At 37.4% G+C, this 19246-nt stretch overlaps 1 protein-coding gene across 2 annotated transcripts in view; it reads right to left on the bottom strand.

The window, feature by feature from the left end:
* GABRB3 (gamma-aminobutyric acid type A receptor subunit beta3) overlaps positions 1-19246 on the bottom strand; it is a 284327-nt gene that overhangs the window by 32191 nt on the left and 232890 nt on the right. For both annotated transcript variants that reach the window (XM_027572184.2, XM_027572185.2), the window contains exons 5-6: positions 13090-13172; positions 10329-10466 (exon numbers count right to left, since the gene is read on the bottom strand). In XM_027572184.2, the coding sequence (XP_027427985.1) occupies positions 10329-10466; positions 13090-13172 (221 nt within the window). The remainder of the gene's footprint in view (positions 1-10328; positions 10467-13089; positions 13173-19246) is intronic.

The raw sequence follows: 19246 nt of genomic DNA, 5'->3' as shown, positions 1-19246 counted from the left end.
TGACAGTAAGCTTGCTCTGGGCCCACCATTTTGGATTGAAGGATTAGCAATTGGCTGAGAAATACAGATAAATTGTCTCTTAGGATCCTTCTAACAAAAGTCAGTGGGGGAAAAAAGAATGGGAATTTGTCTCTAAAATTTAAGATTAAATTATATTATAAATAAGATAGAGATGAAAATTGCTTTTAACATTTCATATAATACTTTTTTCTAGACCTATAGTAGATGTTATTTATAGACCCAATGGACAATTATTTGATCACAGGGCTTTAGTTTACTAAAGCATGGAGTTCACAAATGAACTTTAGAGAAAATTAAATGAATGTATTAACAGTGTGACATGCAGACTTTAAAAACACTTGCAATTTGTCATAATCATAAATGAAAAGCAAAATAGTATTTTGAAAATTGATTAAAAAATAGAAAATTCACATATCTTAACAGAAATGTTTCATTATCATTCATTTTGGTATCCTTCTCTTTTTCTTTCTTGTAATCTTGGCAGAAGTATTTTGAAACAAAGCCAGAGGATATCAGTCCAAATGTACTCCAGAAAAAAAAAGGGATAATTAAAGAAGCATATTAAATAATCTGTTTTTCATGTATCTAGCAAAAACTTCAGTCTTTTAGCTCACACAAAACTAAAAAGTTAGGAGTAAATTTCAGATTTGGCAAAAACAAAAAATACATCCCAAATTTTGCTGGTCAGCAGAAAATGCATTCAAGACCAATAGAAAAGATGAAGTCTCAATCTGGTGATCCTGTATCCAGAGTGATATTTAAGGAGCTCTTTGATTATTAGCTAGATATATTTATTGAAATGAATTTAATGCAATATTTCTTTTAACCTGACTCCCTTACCAACTGCTATTCAAGTGCTTTGCTTGTTTGTTTTTTTTTTTCCACAGCTTTTTATTGTTACAACCAAAGACTTAGATCTCCGTTGAGCTTTACAACACTTGGGATAAGTGTTTCCTCTGTATAATGTTACTGGAAAAATACAGAATTATATTTTGAAAATGTGAATGCAAAATGTATTCTAATTTTTTTCTTTTTTACTCTCATGTATTAATAGACCAAACTAAGTAAGAATTAAATATTGAAACAAGGTACTTTTTTTTCTGAAAAAATAAAGAGGAGTAGAAAGAAAAACTAATGGTGTTTAAGTATTATAGAATAGGTAACACTTCCACTGGAAACAACTTGAAGAAAATGGACAAAATTTAAACACATCTCCCCAAAGACACTGGAGAAATAGCAATCCAGTAAAAATCTGGGCCAAGATCTGGGAGAAAAAAGAAACAGAGAAGTGAGCCACATTTCAGGTAGCTGAAACATGTACTTTCTAGAAGGAAAAGATGAGAGGTTAAGTAGGACATTTGACAGATTCATGGACTAAAAGAGCAGACACTAGGGACAGAGCACATCAAGTAGGTATTCCAAAGAGCTGTCTAAGAAGTAAAGATAAACCAGAAGGATTAACACATACACAAGGACTGGATCTGAACTCAGAATTACCTGTCATGGATTGCTAATGCCTCTAGCTGCCTGACACAGCTAAGCATAGTAGATCCTCTCTGAGGAAAGAAGATATCATCATACACTTTGAATTGTGTCCACAATTTCCCCATGGATAATAATAGCAGATTAAACACATAAAAAGAGAAAATTGTTGGACTGAAAGATAAGTCAGAAGAAAATTTCAGAGTGAAGCAGGAAGAGAAAATAAAAGGAAAATTTCAAAAGGGAAAGTGAGATATATAGAAGATATAGTGGGAAGATCCAATGTTGGAATTGTAAAATTGGAATTAAAATTGGAATCCTAGAATAAAAATGGAGGAGAGAATAGAGCAAAGGCAATGATGGTTGAGAACGCTCCAAAAGTACTAGAAGACCTCAAGCCAAAGATTCAGGAAGATCTACAATCTCCAGTTACAGAGAAAACCATATCTTGGTACATCATAAATATCAATGAAATTAAAAAAAAAAAAACAAAGAGAAAAAAATAAAAAATTCCTAGAGGGGGAAGAAAAAACAGATCTTAGATCCACAAGGGTCTTCTCAATAGAAAGAGTGGAAGCTAGATACAATGAAATAATATCTTCAAGTGGAAAAGAAAAAAAATGCCAACCTAAATTTCTAGAACCATCATACAAGAATATATGACATAAGGTCATAAACAGTTAAAAAAAAAAAACTAGAAGGAATTTGTGACCAGGAGACTCAGGCTAAAGAAAATATTTTTTAAATGTTTTTTAGGAAAAAAAAATATTTCTTTGGGCAGAAGGAAACATTCACAGATAGTGACTTGGAGATAAAAGAAAGAATGAATAACAAAGAGGACATTTATAATTATATCCAAGTGAACATTTAACAACACTAAAAGTATCATACGGGGTTGTCAATACGTATAAAATTGTAATATGTAATGACAATAGCATATATAAGTCAGAATGAGGAAATGGCAATTTAAGATGCACAAAGGTCTCGGCAGTGTTTGGGAAGAGATAAAAAAACCATTCCATATAAATTATCAGAAGTAATAAATACTTTAGCAAGGTTGTTCAATAATAAATCATTGTGTTCTTATTTATTAGCAACAAACAAGAAATAATGTTAAAAAATTTTACCATCTATAATCACATCAGAAAATATCAAACATTTAGAAAAGTTTAACAAAGATGTGCAAGATTTTTATACAGAAAACCATAAAATGTTATTACTACAAAATAAAAAAGACCTATATAAATGGAGATAAAATATATCAGATTGGAAAAATTACAATAATGTGCCTTTTCCCCAAATTAACTAAGGCATTCCTAATAAAGAGACAAACCATTTTCTAGGTGAAAATTAATGATCTGATTATAAAAGTTATAAGGAAGTAAAGCACCCCAAATAATCAAGTCAATAGTAAATAAAGAGTAAATAATAAATGAAGTGTCTGCTCTACTTAAAGCTACAGTAGTTAACACTGTGAGATAAGGGGTACAAAGATGGATAAATAAACACATGGTACAAGAATATAAAGTCCAAAAGCAGATCTACGCACATACAAAATAATTTATGACAAATGTGTTGCTGCAAAGCAATGGTGCTACAGAAAATAATAAAACCTGACCCATAGTTCACACCACTCACAAAAGTCAGGTGGACTGTGGGTCTCAATGTAAAAAAGTACATTTTTGTAACATGCTGTAATGTATAACAAGCTTGCACCTAAAATGTATAAATAATTCAAATAAATTAATGACAAATAATTAACAAAAGAGAGTTGTACAAGTAATTCACAAAAGAGGATCTCCAAATAACCAATAAGGAAAGGTGCTCAATCTCACTATTACTCAGAAAATGGAAGTTAAAACCAAAAAATACCACCTAACACCCAGGAGTGACTTCCATGTGAAATGCTAGCAAGGTTATGGGGCAAAAGAAACCCTAGTGCATTACCGGTATGAATGAGAATTGGTAAAACCACTTTGGAAAACAACTTGGCATAATCATTAAGCTTGAACATTCACAATTACACTTCCAGGTATACACTCAACATTTGCTTGTGCATATATTCACAAACAAGCACAAGAACGTTCATAGTAGCATTAGTCATAAATCTACATCTGTAGTCGAGTGGATAAACAAAATGTGGTATACTTGCACAGTAGGATAGCAATGAAAATAAATGAACGACAGTGATGTGGACGGATTTCATAAGCATAATGTTCAGTTAAAGAAGACAGTCACAAATTAATTAAAACTCTATTATCCCATTAAATAAGGTTCAAAAGCACAAAATTATACTGTGACAAGATAGTGGTTTCCTTTGAGAAGGAGGGAGGTGAGGAAATGAGAAGTCATTGTGAGGATTTTGTGGTTCTACTTTTTGACCTAATTGCAGTTATAAGATTATTCACTTTCTGATAATTCTCTTAGCTCTACATTTATATTTTAAGTAATTTTCTATATGTGTTCATACAGAAAGGTTTTAAAAGTTATCACTAAAGTAAAAAAGAAATAATCTATGCTTCTATATAAAAAAAAATAAAGCATGAGAAAAATTCTAACCATTCCTAGGAATGTCTTGCTTAATTGGAGTCTCTTAGAAGTCTTTAAAACCGGAGTTTGACAATTTACTTAAAATTCTCACATGTTTTTTTTAATGAATTGGGATCTATTTTCTTTAAGGACATTCAGCCAGATATTTTTGGCACATCCCAAATACTTCAGTAACACATGTATATTTATTTTGTTTAAACAGAAATTGGATTTAAAAAATGAAAATCTTTTCTTTATTGAAATTCCTGCTTGAGACACTGGTTTAATTTCAGTAATTAGATTATGATGATATAACATTAGCTTTGTTAAATATTTTTGAGAGAATTTTCCTAGACCCCAACTTTTAAATGATTAAGGATTATCAATGTAGGGCAGGTTAAAAGTTAAGTTCAGTAAAAATTTCTAACATTATTCCCAAAGGCTTATTTAGAAGGCCAATATCTTCTCAGATTTCAATAAAAAAAAATTCAAAGACTAACATAAGTTTCTACTTATTTTAAAAAATACATTTTCAGTATTTCCTGAAATTCTACCATAGATCCCTTTTGGGTCTTACAGAAGTAGATGACACATTAAATAGAAATACATTGAGTATAGTAAATATATTTTTTATTTTAATGGTTAGAGCAGAAAGAAAATGCCATGTAATCTCAAATCTAGGTAACAAGTTGCAGGAGGGAGAAAATCCCCCTTCCTTGCATTGTTTCTCTTTGTCCCTCTGTATCCCTTTTAATTTGGCCTCCTTTTTCTTAGAAAGCCTTACTCATGCATGTTTTCAGGTCTGGCTTCATCCTATAGATTGTAGGTGCCAACGAATAATCTGAGTACTCATTTTATAAACTCATTCATTAAAAAGTATGAGATCTTGTCATTTGCAACAACTTGGTTGGACCTAGAGGATATAATTCTAAGTGAGGTAAGTCAGATAGGGAAAAACAAATACCATATGATTCACTTATATGTGGAATCTAAAAATAAAACAAATGAACAAACAATGCAGAAACAGACACATTAAGTACAGAGAACAAACTAATGGTTGCCAGAGGAGAAGGGGGTAGGGGATGCACAAAATGGCTGAAGGAGAGTGAGAGGTACAAACTTCCAGTTATGGAGTAAATAAGTCACAGCAATGAAAGATACAGCATAGGGAATATAGTCAATAGTATTATAATAGTGTTGTATGATGACAGATGGCAGCTACACTTGTGGTGAGCATAGCATAATGTATAGCAAGTTGTCAAGTCATTATGTTGTACATCTGAAACTAATGTGACAATGTGTGTCAACTATACTTTAATAAAAAATTTAAATATAATTCTGGATCAAGAAAGACTATTTATTATGGATCCAGGACTTTCCAAGAAATCCAATAGATTGAAATAGTGGATGACACACAATGAGCCTAATGAGAATAATTTATTTTCTTTTTTCTCTTTTCTGACTTTCAAGAACAATCTATATTTGGGGTTTGGGCATTTTGTGAAAATCTTGAGCACCTGGCTATGAACCAATAAATTAATTCAAAAGATCATTATTGCTTGCCTGACATATATGAGAATGACGGTAACAATATTTGACAGAAATTAATAATGTTTGACAGTTGATAAAGGAATGATACAGTCAAAGTGTGAGTCAAAGTTTCCCAAAGGAAAGAGATAACTGACAGACCCTCTCAAGGAAAGCCAAGTGGAAGTGTTTGAACTGTCCACTGAAAATGTACTGGATTTGGACAGGAAAAACAGGAAGAAAATATATCAAATGGGGGCTGTAACAGAACAAAAGTCTTTGGGCAGAATGTGGGAGCCTATGCTTGGAGGAGAGAAAAAGAGTTAGATGCAACAACTATCATGAAGCCTCCATGCTGGGGACATTTGTGATCTAAACTGAGGAGGACAGGTTAGTGCTACACTCGGATACAAGGTGAAGGAGCCTGAATCCCATGCTGCAAAGGCCAATCATCAAAGTGTTTGGATCTGGGTAATGGCTTCATGAAAACGGTATTGCTCAGCTACTAATATGGCAGCAAAGTGCAGGTGAACAGGAAAACAGAGGCACATTTCTTGACACCTTGGATTAGGAATTTGGTGGCCTCCAATCCCAATATCAGTTTTTAGAGACCTGCATAAAGCACTGTTCATCAGGAACATATGGCCCATTAGTATAGGCATATCAAAGAGAGAGTGGCATAGACTCTAAAGGCAGGCACTGTGGACATTATTTGTCATCCCAACTATGTACTTGCCTGTTTTGTAAGAACCCTTATAACATTAACGTGTAAAAGTGTGGAAAATGATCATTTAAAATAAAGCATAAAAGACTAGTTTTTAAAATCATTGTCAAAAATGTATTGGGGTTCCCATTTCTTAGGAAACTTGGGGATTAATCAGGATCCTTTCTAGCTTTACTATGCAAATTTGGTCAAATTATTATTATTCTTGAACATCGGTTTTCCTAAACTTTAACTTGGGCTAATTTATTTGTCCACTACCAACCTCCAATGGACATTAATGAAAAATGTTTAAAACAAGGTGCTATAAATTATAATATAGCATGCTGCTGTGGTTAGAAGTTATAGTAATGCAGTCTTACTTCATTTTCTCTCAAGTTTAAAGGGGTTGATTTTTCCCAAAAACCATGTGTTGAATCACGGTAGGAACTGAATAATTACTTGTTGATATGATCTCAGTCATTTCTTTATTGTCTTTAAAACACACTTATGGAACACAGCTCCCTCTTTCTAGGCAAAGGTGTACTCCATTTCCTCCCAGGTACAATGGGGTTTTATGTGGATTTTTAAAAATTACATATTTTAGTACATTAAATATTTGAATATATAATATTATTGTTTTTGTATAAAATCTCTTTTACAGAAATTATTCAATTACACTTCACTACATACTTAGTAATGATCATCAGATTTTCTTTCCTCAATTCAATAACCATTCAGTTTTCAAACTGCTGAGTGGGTTAGGCACTGGGATACAAATATGCATCTAAGACAACCCCTACTCTTAAAACCCTCCAATAAGCCATTAGGAGCCCAATAGTCCAGGAGAACAATGTCATAAATTTTCTAATATGCAAAGATTTGGTCAGCTGCTAGAGTATCTATTCTCAGACCCCTCAGAATATGCCTCATTCCTGATCCCACATATTTTAGTTAATGAGAGCTAATCAGTGCTTAATGTAGGTACTATTCTAGGCTTTTTGTTTATACTAACTCATACAATCCTCCCAAAAACCAACCAAATAGATATTATTAATATCTCTTTTTTTCCAAAGTGGTTAAATAAGTTGCCCTGGGTCCCACTGCTAGAAAGTTTCAGCTGGGACTTAGGTTCCAACAGTCTGGCTCCAGCGTCTGTGTTTTTAAACTCTGTACATACTGATTCCCATTAAACACTCCTTTACTAATAGACTATGTGACATCATAGGGGGAACATCACTGAAACATGAAGGTCCAATGGGAAATCCCAGGGGACCAGACACTCCTTGTTTCTCTCCTTGATGCCAGGCTCAGCCCCACACCTAGTTCATGCCAATTGCTGAGTGAATATTCATAACTTGGTTTTATGGGTGTTCCCTTCCCTGTAGCCTGCAAACCCATGTTACCCTGGGGATGGACTAAGATAGCTGCCTGTGGGAAATCCCAGCAAGGGCTTTCTACAAGGTCCCCAATGGGCAGGACAAGGGCAAGGAGGGTAAAGCACAAAATTTCATGAACATGTCCTGAAATTTTGTACTCTATGTGCCTTGCTTGCTTCCCGAAACCAGGCTTGCTTCCGCACATTGTCCTGCAGACTCTTGTGGCTGCCCCATGTTTACCAACAGGCTGAAGTACAGGTGGAAACAATCACACTAAATCCTCCATTATGGACTCTGCCTGGTCCAAATAAACCTCCAGAGCATTTGTTCTTAATTAACCCCTTTTTTAAGAATTCTATCAGGCTACAGAATTCTTCAATCCAGTCAGCTGATCAAAATCTCATTAATTCAGAACACTTGTGGAAAAGAAAACAAATTAGTGTAATATTTAAGTTTAAAATAAATTTTAAACAATGTGGCTTATGCCACTTTTCATGAATAGGCCAATTAGAATAATTTTAAACTACAAGTTCTTTAAAAAAAGTTACTATTGAAGTATAGTTGACATACACTATAAAGAGACATAAATATAAACCTCTTTGAAGGTTGGGAGGTTTGTAACTGACTGATATGGAACCCTTGGCTTATATCTTGCCAGAACTTGGTAGGTGGTAGGAAGAAGACATTGCACTACATTCTGACCGGCTGATGGCTCTCTGCACAGTTTAAATACTATCCCCCACATCTGTAGTATCTATTTTTTCCAGATGTGTTTGGGATATTTTCTACCATATAAATACTTCAAAGAAAGACAAAGATTGCACTTAGAAAACAGTTGCCCCTGAGTGGTTCTGTGGTAGAGGATTCAGGAAGGCCATTTTAAGTGGTTGTATTTTCCTATGGAAGCACTGCAGCCTCCATTAACACCTCATCCAGCTTTCTGATGGGGTTGCATAAAAATGCAGTAAGAGATCCTCATGGCAGCACACTAATGGCCACAACAGCGACTTTCAAGACCAAGGCAGGCATGGGCATTTAATTCCACTGAGAGAAAACTACCCTTGTGTTCTGAGCAGACCTTTTGCTCATACCACCTGGAGCATGGAAGTTTGAATCCCTGTGTTAAAAGCAGAAAAATCATTTTATCCAATTCATCACAGGGCAAATTTCTTGGTTGTAGAAACCATTCCTTAATCATAAGGCCATGTACTTGCTGGATCTTACTGCCCAGCGAGATGAGTGCCTCTAGTGATTATAGGGATATTTGTCACACCTCTTGCAACAAAGGATAAAGAGGCACTGCATAAAAATGGACCTGATTGGTGTCTTAAATATTCAGGCTTTTGTCTATACTTGGCATGTCCCAGTGGTTCTTAGAGGCTGGGGTGGAGAGGAGGGAAGTTGACACTTGACTCATGGTTCACTTACTCAGGGACTATTGCTGCATGCCTAGGACATGTGAGACATTACACAAGGTGGGGATGGAGTTGGGGGTAAACCATGGCCAGGACAGGTCCGTCCTAGTGGAGATGTATCCTTGAGGAGGGAGGTACAGCAGAGCTAGAAGAAGGTCAGTGCAGTCTTACGGGAATGCAGAGTAGCCACTTAACTGAGCCTGGGTTAGCAGTGTGTAGGTGTGTAGGCCAGGATCAAAAAGCCTTCCCAGAGGAAGTGGCATCTAAATTAAACTAAAGAATGAGTTGGAGGTGACCAGGTGAAGGGGAGGCAGGTGACTCTGGGTCACAGGCATTCCAGTCAGAGACAACAGTTGGAGAGAATAGACCTTCCCTGGGCTTCACGAATGCCCTCACAGGACTAAAGCCAACTGCGACCTACTTGTCATTGTTCAACCTATACTGACAGGAGAAAGCCAAGATGGGAGGTTCCAGCTCTGCCTCTATTTAGCATTTTCAACCGAGGGTTTGTGGTCTTTAGAATACTTTACAATTTACAAAGCGCTTTTATTTATTACCTCAATCACAATATATGGCACTCAGCAGGAATGCAAAGGTAACAAGAAAGCAGTGCACAAATTAAAATACATATAGTTGTAAGTTAATAAAACCTCAGACAGGAGAGCAGAACATGCCTTCTCAGTCTTCAGACAGTTGAAATAAAGACGACAATGAAACTCAGGCCAGGACAACCTTAACCAGATAGTATCAGGAGAAGATGACCTTGTTTCAAGAGGCATTGCTAACTGAGGCTGGGGCAACTTCTTGGACCACCAAGGCTGACTGCTACCCCAGAAGTGGCAGAAAGTCTCTTAATTCTGGGAGGGGAATAGCACCACTTCCTCAAATCTTCCTCCTCCTTCCTCTTCCCTTCTCTCCTCCCTTCCTTCCTTCCTTCCTTCTTTCCTACCTTCCTGTTTGCCTCCAAGGCCATCAGTGGCTTCCCATCTGCCCAGAGATGAGAGTTTCTTATGTTACTAAACATGGGTTGGTTAAATTCACCCTTAGTTTTTTAACTTCTCAATAGCCAGCCCCTGAGTGCATCTCCTTGTCAGGTGATTTTTCCTTCCCATCAAAGTTTATCAATCCCTTTAGATACAGAAAAAAGGAATAGCTAAGATGATCAATTACTGATGGTGGTACATCTTTGGGTGACCCAGTGCTGTGATTCAGTTGCACAGTTTCATTAGGAGACCATCACTGTTTACTCAGCCAGTGAGTGGACACAGGACTCACCTGTGGCAAAGACGACATTCCTTGAGACCAGACGATGCTCCACAATAGAGAACTGTGGGAGCTCAATCCTCTCCACTCCGGTGACAGCCTTATCGCCACCACGCCAGTAAAATTCAATGTCATCTGTGGTATAGCCATCTGCCAGGAGAGAAAGCAGGGACATGGCAGAAATGAAGAATCACCATTTTATTTACATGCAATGCTGAAGAAACTGTAACTAATAAAATGGAGTAACAGCTTGCCCATATTTGAAGTAGATTTGTTTATTGTGCTTGTCTATGAGAAAAAGTGTCATCAAAGAACTAATTGTTGAATATTTTTGGTTACCTGTGCTGTTTGATTTGTACCACACTGGTGCTGAAAAGTAGAGGCACTGGGGAAGTTGAATGCTCTGATCAGAGTTTTGTTTGTAAATCCTAATTGTAGAGGACTGGGTGTTGCATTGAAATGAATTTAAAATATATATTAACAAATATATATATATATTAACAGCACTGAAGAAGATGGTTGTAAGAAAAAAATGAAAACTCAAATATAAAGAATTCTAGAAAGGCAACTCTGAAAAGCTATGGAAAACTTAAAACACTGAGGGTGAATTTAACTGATCAATGTTTGATAACAGCAGAAACTCTCAGGGCAAAATAGTGTCCTCCTCAGCATTTTTCGATGGCTTCAACAGGTGTTCCTGGCTATGAGGTTTGTCATTTTTAGAAATGCCTTTTGTTGTAATACCCTTGGCCCTTAGAGAGAGGAGTGTTTATTAGCTGGATTATAGCTCCAAGCCCAGCTCTTGGCACGGTGTTCATATTCACTTGGTAATCAATCAATCCATGAAACTTCAGAATGAGGAAATAAGACAATAAAATCTGGTATTTCTTGTAGCACCCAGAGTCTTTTAAAGGATTAGGTCAACTTTATCAGTAAGGTTGATTAGAGCTCACACCTAGAGAAAAATACCCTATCAGTATAATGGACTTTTTTATTTGAATGTGTAATACGACATAAGGCAGACACTCCATATTTGACAAATAGACCAAAGCTATGGAAATGACTGCTCTCCATGGTAAATGTCATCTCCCTTGTTCCATCTGCTACACTCTCTCCCTGGATCATGGTGGTTCCAGCTTCTGTCTCCTCCCTTCCCTCTGACTTCCTTATATTCCATTCTCATCTGGCAGCCATGGCAATTGTTCATAACACACACATCTTACCAAGCCACTCCTATGCTTAAACCCCTCACATGTTTCCCAATACAATTAGTGCAATAAGTTCAAACTCCTTACAAGGATGACAAGAATCTACAGGATTCTGTGTGTATGGTGAGTACATCCACTCTCTCTCCCTCACTCACCCAGCCCAGTACCACTGGTCTTCTGGCTGTGGCTCAAGCCAGCATACCGTGCCCAAGGCTTGCGTGCCCACCCCCTTGTGTAGGGGCTCACACATCACCACATTTCCAACTTGACTTAAATAAAACCTCTTGCATATGTGTAGTCAGGTCACCAAAAAATCCCTACTTCTACTCAAATGCTTTAACTATGGATTCTCTGAAGACAAGCAGCCTCACACTTTCTGAGGAAATCTCTTTGATAACAGACCTTCCTGCCCATCATCCCCCTCAGTTCAAACATTACAGTAATAGAATCTGTACTCTCTGAGGCTACTCTTTATGTTTTCAGACATTTGGAGCTGCTTCCTTACTTAGGTTCCAAATTTCCCTTCCAGTAACTTCCATCACCTCACTGGGAGTTGTAGCTCTGGCTACACAGAATCCACTTAACTTCTAAGATAGTCCTTCAACTATTGGGAAATCATCTTTCCCCTGAGCTTTCTGTCCTCCTTGCTAAATCTCCCCAGATGATTCGACTATGTATCATTTGACATGATTTCATGTCCCTCACTTTCTGAAATCATGGCTCTCAGAAAACTTGACAGTGATGTAGTGTGGAAGTGAGGGGCACTGTGGGGCCAGCTCTAATTGGGGTGAAAACTGGCCTACATCCACCACAACTTCCCAGTATGTTTACTCACAAAGACACTCACTTCTCACCACAAATGCATTGAGTAACACTGTAGCCATTTGCCATCCCCCTCAAAGAAATCCATATAAATACAGACAAGACTAAATCCAATTGAGACCAATTATAAACCAATCTATGATAGACCAGGGTAAGTGACGACAGCAACAGTAACATCTGGATATGCCAGGAGATGTAGTTCAGGTAGCAGGCGAGACACTTGTTTGTTAGATAATAAAGATGCAGCTCTCATCCCCCACAAAGAAGTATGCAACACTGAATTATCAATAAGCCATCTGAATACTCTTCAAATTGAGAAAATTGACAAAATGAAGGAATAGCCTGCTTGTAAAGCTGAGTTCCTGATGGGAATTTACTCCAACTGCCCAGGTTCCCAGGAGTAAAGCCACTCATGTGTGATGAAGCATATTGTGAGAAAATTGCATCTCAGTGTTTGTTCTCTTTTCACTGAATGGACCAAGATGAGGAGTATTTGTTTTCTTATATTTCAGCACAGCAAGCAGACTCTCTTAATCAGATTAGAACGGGGAACTCTTTTATGCCAAGTCTCTATCTCTGTCTCTCTCTCTCATGACAGTGTAATTTGCAGCGTGGAGGATTAAACCTCCCATCTTTAAGATAGTTAAAAACCAAGGCAAGAAAATTATATATGCCTTGGAAAAGATGACAAATAATGACAAGGCCTAAAATACAGTGAATGAAAAAGAAGTACAGATACACACAGCTTTCAATTTCCAGGGTGCAGTTCTGCTCATCCAAGGGGTATCTTCTCAAGTCCATCATGCATGCTGCAGTTGTGGTGATTCTGAAATACACAGATGAGGGCAGATATTAAAGATGGGATGAGAAATGTAGCAGGAAAACTGCTTCCAGCTAAACCATGAGTAGCCCCCATGTAGGGCTTTTTTTCCCCAAGATACACCTGATTAAATATATTTCATAACATATACTGAATAAGTTCTGAGTACCTTTAGAGACCAGATTTATCAAGAAAAGCAACACAAAACCTCTAAATCTGATAAAATTATTCATGTAGCCTTGTTGACTTTGGTTAAATAAGGGCAGAGAAAGGGGTTTCTAGGAAACTTTTGTCTTCAATTTTTGTTCTGCCTCCTTGTTTAGTGGTTCTCTAACCTTTATAGCACAGAGAAAACTTATATGTGCCAACAGCACTGATTAAATCAAAATTGAATTCTTTGATTTTCCATGTGAAGTGTCTAAGTAGCTACAGATGCACAGGCTGCGCTTTGAAACTCTCAGCCAAGCTTCTGCTTGATCCTATTTTATTAGAGTCGTCTGCTGGGCTAGATCCTAATGCTCCTGAGCTTCTCACCATGAAAGCATCTATCTTTTCAAAGGGAATATTTGGCTTCTATGTTATTGATTATGAATCAAAATTGAGTGTGTTAGCTTCCCTTGGCGTAAGCTGCAGCCATGGAAAGAATTTATATCATGACCCAAGGACAGTTAAGCCTCCACCATGCAATGGCTAAATCAACTGTCCATTAAGAAACAACACTTCTAGAAATGTCAAGTTTATTTCCTACTCTGTCTACAGCCTCATTTTAGGGAAATCAACCTACACCCACCCTCTGCTGAAATGCAATTAAGCCACTATGTTTTATATTCTTTTTCTCTAGAATGCCTCCCCTTTTTCACCTCAGTTACAGCTGATGGGACTGGGATGGGGCCCTGATTCAAGGACAGTCAACCATTACTTGATCAAGAATCTATGATGTGTGGTGATTAACATAATAATAATAATAATAATAATAATAATAATAAAAAGAATCTATGATGTGGCCTGACCTAAAAGGTAGAATGGAACTAAAGGGATTCTATTCCACGGAAGTGAATTAAAGACAGGGCAAGAATGGAGCTGACCTTGCAAGTTCTTGAATTAGAGGCTTGCAATGTCATTTTCCTATTGGAGAGTGAGGGATGTGAAAGCATAGAGGTAGAGAAAAATGCAAATTGGATGGTTAAAGAGACACTGGTCACTATGGCTGGACCACAGAACATGGCCTTGCGGGGTATGTACTATATATCTCAGGTAACAGCATTCTTTTTCTAGTGTATGTCCCACCGAAGCGAGAACTGGGGAATAATATTTTTATGGCTTATGTGGAAGTGTGTAACTGGCAGCCCTGGCTATACCCATTCAGTGGTGGATAAGAATGAAGAAGTAAGAATGTCTCCTAAAATCCCTAGAGTTATCTTGAATTCCCAACCACTTTTCATGTTCCAGCTTTCTTGAAGGCCAGTATTCAGCTTTCTCTAGATAGCCTTCTATATGAATATTCACAACAGACCTTCTACTACTTTGCACAACATGAGCAAGTTCTATTCCTATCAATAGATCTTAACCAAAACACCAGTAAAACACCAGGCATGGGCCAGTTCTGTTGGGGTTGTCTCATTTAACCTAAGTGCAGTAGTAAAGCATGTCCTTCTATTAGCATCTGGATAAGTGGAAGACTGAGAAAAGTTCTTCTTTTCAATGGCTAAGAAGAGCAGTGAGGGAAATGTTAACATATTTGGCAATCATGGGTAAATACTAAATTATTCTCTATAAATGGTATAAAAATGCCATATAGACATATGCTGTAAGATCCATACCAATGGTGAAAGTGTGTCCTTTCCAAATGTCATAACACTTTCAATTATCACTCCAAGGAGTGGATTACATTCTGTAAGCCAAAGTCAACACCTAACTCTTTGATATATTTTTCTACAGCTTCCGACTTTCTAGCCAAATGAAGAACCAGCCTCACACTTTTAAATTCTGGCATGTTTTGTGGCATATTGACAACCCAACATCTATACAAGATGCCTACAAGGCAAAATTAGAATAAGGTTCTGTTAAAATTATGAATTTTTATGAAAGAAAAGAAAAGATCTCTATTGGAAATATTCAAATTTTAAAAAAGTTCCTATATATTTTGGTACCTATTTACTTAGAGTCAGTAACTGAGATTAGTATTTTCTGTTTGTTTTTCTTATTCATTCTCAATGCCACCCATAAAATAAATGCACACAAACAGGAACATGAACATATCCAAATTTTTTAGGGATTCACACTGATTGTGACATTATGTAATGTGTTTCATGGGCATTACTGGAAATATAACATGATGTTGGAAGAATCTGTAAAAGGGTCCCCAAGTATACTTGTCCTGTCTCCTCATTCTGGCATAAGACTGGCTGTAAAATGGAGCCCTTTTCCAATTTACTTGATAAAAAATATATATTTACTACTCTTCTTCCTAAGGAAGAAATAACATAGAAACCCCTCTCCTGTTGGAAAGTAGGACACAAGAGCCTACTCATGCTACAAAAGGTAAGCACAGGGATGACACAGTGGAAGGAAAGAGGTCTGTGTGCCACTGGGACAGAAAGGCAAGAAAAAGGAAAGGCTGGGGTGGGGGTGGGGGGAAGCAGAAAGATCAAGAAGGGTGTAGTAGGCCAGAACCACTCCCTGAACTATAAAACCTTCTTCCAAGTTGGCTAGATTCATGACTGGCTTGGGGAGTGAAATTTTTGCATGAATTTACCAAATTTTGAGGCTTGGGACTTTGCAGAAACTGTAGGAGGGAATTTGAGTCTGCAGGACTGAGAACTCAAGCCTAGTTAAAGGACATGGACCAAGGGCAAGGAAGCCACAAGACTGAGCTCCATTTGCATAATCCCCAGCATCCACACACAACTTTTCCTATTTTCCCCAATAAACTTATTTGTCCTGAGAGGAGAATTCAACCAATATCTAGCTCACTTCCACAGCCCTCTATAATCTGAGAATTCTATTTCTAAGGAATAGTGGCAGGGTCATGAGAAACATGACTGGCTGAAGATTTCTGCAGGATTACTCTTTAGTAGATGCTTTTTTTGGGGGGTGTCCTTGTTTCTGTTTTGTTTTCTGATTGAGAGAGAGCAGTGCTTAGAGTCTCTATAGCGGCAATTTATGTTTATGATAGAAAAGCAGAGAAAGATGATAGCCAAAAAAGTGTCTACCATTCAATATGTCCTTTCTTTACAAAGAATCCCATTTTGAGGGTGCTGAAAGTATAAAGTTAAAAAAAAAAGACAGAGAAGTAGGGAAGTGACAGATAGAGGACTGGGAAACACCATAGAAAAGGATGTTGATTTATTATCTCGGTGCTCAGGACAGCATGCAGTCATATCTGTACTTTATGTAACACTGGTTGAGAGTTTGCTTTGTACCCAGCTCTATGCTCAGCCCTTGAATATTCATGCATTTGATTAATAACCATACTATGGAGGTGTTATTATCATTCCCATTTGGCAGATAAACAAACCAAGGCTCAGAAAGAATAAGTACATTGGCCACATTTACAATGCTACTAGAAGGCAGATGCAACATTCATCCAGGAAGCCAGAGTTCTACACTCTACTACCTCTTTGACATCTCTTCTGCCTTAAAGCATGACATATTGTATATTCAACTTTTAAAAGCCTGCTCAGTGAGTGAGGTTCTTGTTGAAGATCAAAGAAGTTACAGAAATTTGTAATTCTATATATGCACATATATATGCATATATGCAATATATACACATAATATATACAATATATACACACAGAAATTGTATATATACATATAGCATTCTCATTATATATATGACAATATGTAAATATAATATGTAAAGGAAGAAAATAAATATTCTACATGCTACACCTGCGGTAACAGGTGTAGTGATATTTAACTCATCGTGGAATAGGATAGAATTTAGTAGATAGCGTTGCTTTTATAAGTGATATATTTCTAAAGATGTGTTTAACAGTCAAAAGTATGAATATTCAAGGAATAAAGTCAAAGCTTATAAGGGAATCATTATCCCTAGCAAATTTAAAATCCTATGAATCTTATGATGTGATAACAGCCATGTTAAGACACGATCTATAAACTATCTTGTTTGTCCTCTGCCTGTACAGTAGAGTGAGGAAGTCTGAGTTGAGGAGACCCATGACTTTTAGCATGTTGAAGGGTTTTCACTTTGTCTCAATTATATTAAGATTGTGAGATGTACTTTGGTATCAGCATTTTTAAATTTCCACCAATTGAAAATAGTAATAAGTGCAAGCTCTTCATGTCATTGCACAAATGAAGAGTTCCCCACAGACTACCTAGAGAGGCTGCTGTGGAAATGTTTCTGTTGGCTGATCAGCACACTTAGTACCACAAAACATTTGCCTGAAATGTCCACTGTTGGCCAAGGTGCAAAAGTACCCCTGCCAATGCTGCTGGGAAAGGTGGACTATGGGTAGAGTCTGGGATCCTTACTTATAGTAAATCATTAGACAATGCACACAATCTCTTTACCAATTTGTACTAAACTTTTAGATTCATAGTAAATACCAGACAGAACAGAAATGAAAATGTCCTTGACTAGCATTCTCAGAGCCCTTCCAGAACTAAAGTATCTCAGCCTCATCTACCTCTCCTCTCATTTAATGCTCTCATTACACTAAGAACTATCCTCAGTTCGAACATCCATTTATTTGTTGACCTGTAGGTCCCTTTTACTTCCTCAGGTGAGTCTTAGAGCAGGGCTTTGTCTCTTCTGTCAGCAGCCATTTCCCCAGTGCCTGGAATAGCTCCCACATAGACACAGTAGGTGTCCCATAAATAGTCACTGAACAAAACAATGATTTTGAAGATATGGGAGATCAAGCATAAGCAGACAGCATGGGACTCAAGAAGTAGAAAGGGAAAGAGATAGCTTAGTCCTTCTTGGATTTAATCCCTGAAATCTAAGTGCAAGAGGGTACACCTGCCCTCTCAAGCACTCCATGCAGGAGCCCTGGCCCTGCACAGTTACTGACTCACTGAGAACTCCATGGGCTTACTGGTCAAGATGCTTGGTGATATCCCCTGCATTAATAACCAGGTAGTCTCTGTGAATCCTTCTGCTGCAGGGTGAATTCTTAGCAGGACAATGTTGATGCCCATGGGTTTTATGGCCTGGCCTGCAGGGAAGATGACAGTAAAATGCAGCCATCAGTAGAGTCCTAGCTCTCTGATCATAATCTTGTTTAACTAACAGGGCCCAGGAGTACATTAGCAGTATCTCCTGTGTGACCTCTGGCTTGTACTTGGGACGGATGTCTAAGAACTCTGAGCAATAGTTGTTATCTATGGTCATGGGATAGCAGAACATCTGGGCTATTGCTTTATAGGTAATCATTTATCCCTTTGCAACACCTCTGTGCTAACTCATAGTTATCTTCTTCCTGGTTCTCCATATGCCAGGTTCATCAGGCATTTTTCCAGGAATAGGAACACAGATGCTAGGGTTAAGGACCCAAGTCAAATAATTCAAACTAACTAAGTTTTATTCTAAAGCAAGTGCTTACTATTCAATGTAGAAAAAACACAAGGCATAAACCAAAATTTAACTTATTCTAATTTTTGTTTCATTTTACAAAAAATATAAGAAAATACATTCACAGAACTGTCTGAAAGCTCTTGGTATGCAGATTCTTTGAGCATGTTTCTGGGAAAGTCCTTGGGTTAAGCTGATTGTGTTGGCAGCCCCATTCTTTCCTTGTTTCCCAATATCCTCTCTTAGCCATGTTATTTACAATTCTTCTCACTAAAAAGAAGCAGTCTGCCCACCTCCTGAATAAGGGCCAACTTTGTGACTTGCTTCATCTGACAGAACTGTGGAAGTGACAATGTGTCAGTCTCAAGATTAGCTCCCAAGAGGCATTCTGTTTCTAGTCTTCTTTTGTGCTTCTGCCTTTACTGTGAGAAAACCATGCCCAGATGAATCTGCTTGTCCTAGGCAGAGAATGGCCATGGGGAGCAGGATGCAGGTGCCCACTCATCCCTGCAGAGACCATCCAGCCCCAGGTCTGTGA

Source organism: Zalophus californianus, chromosome 6 (assembly GCF_009762305.2).
Source record: "Zalophus californianus isolate mZalCal1 chromosome 6, mZalCal1.pri.v2, whole genome shotgun sequence".
NCBI classification, from domain to species: domain Eukaryota; kingdom Metazoa; phylum Chordata; class Mammalia; order Carnivora; family Otariidae; genus Zalophus; species Zalophus californianus.
This window is presented reverse-complemented; position numbering and strand designations above follow the sequence as displayed.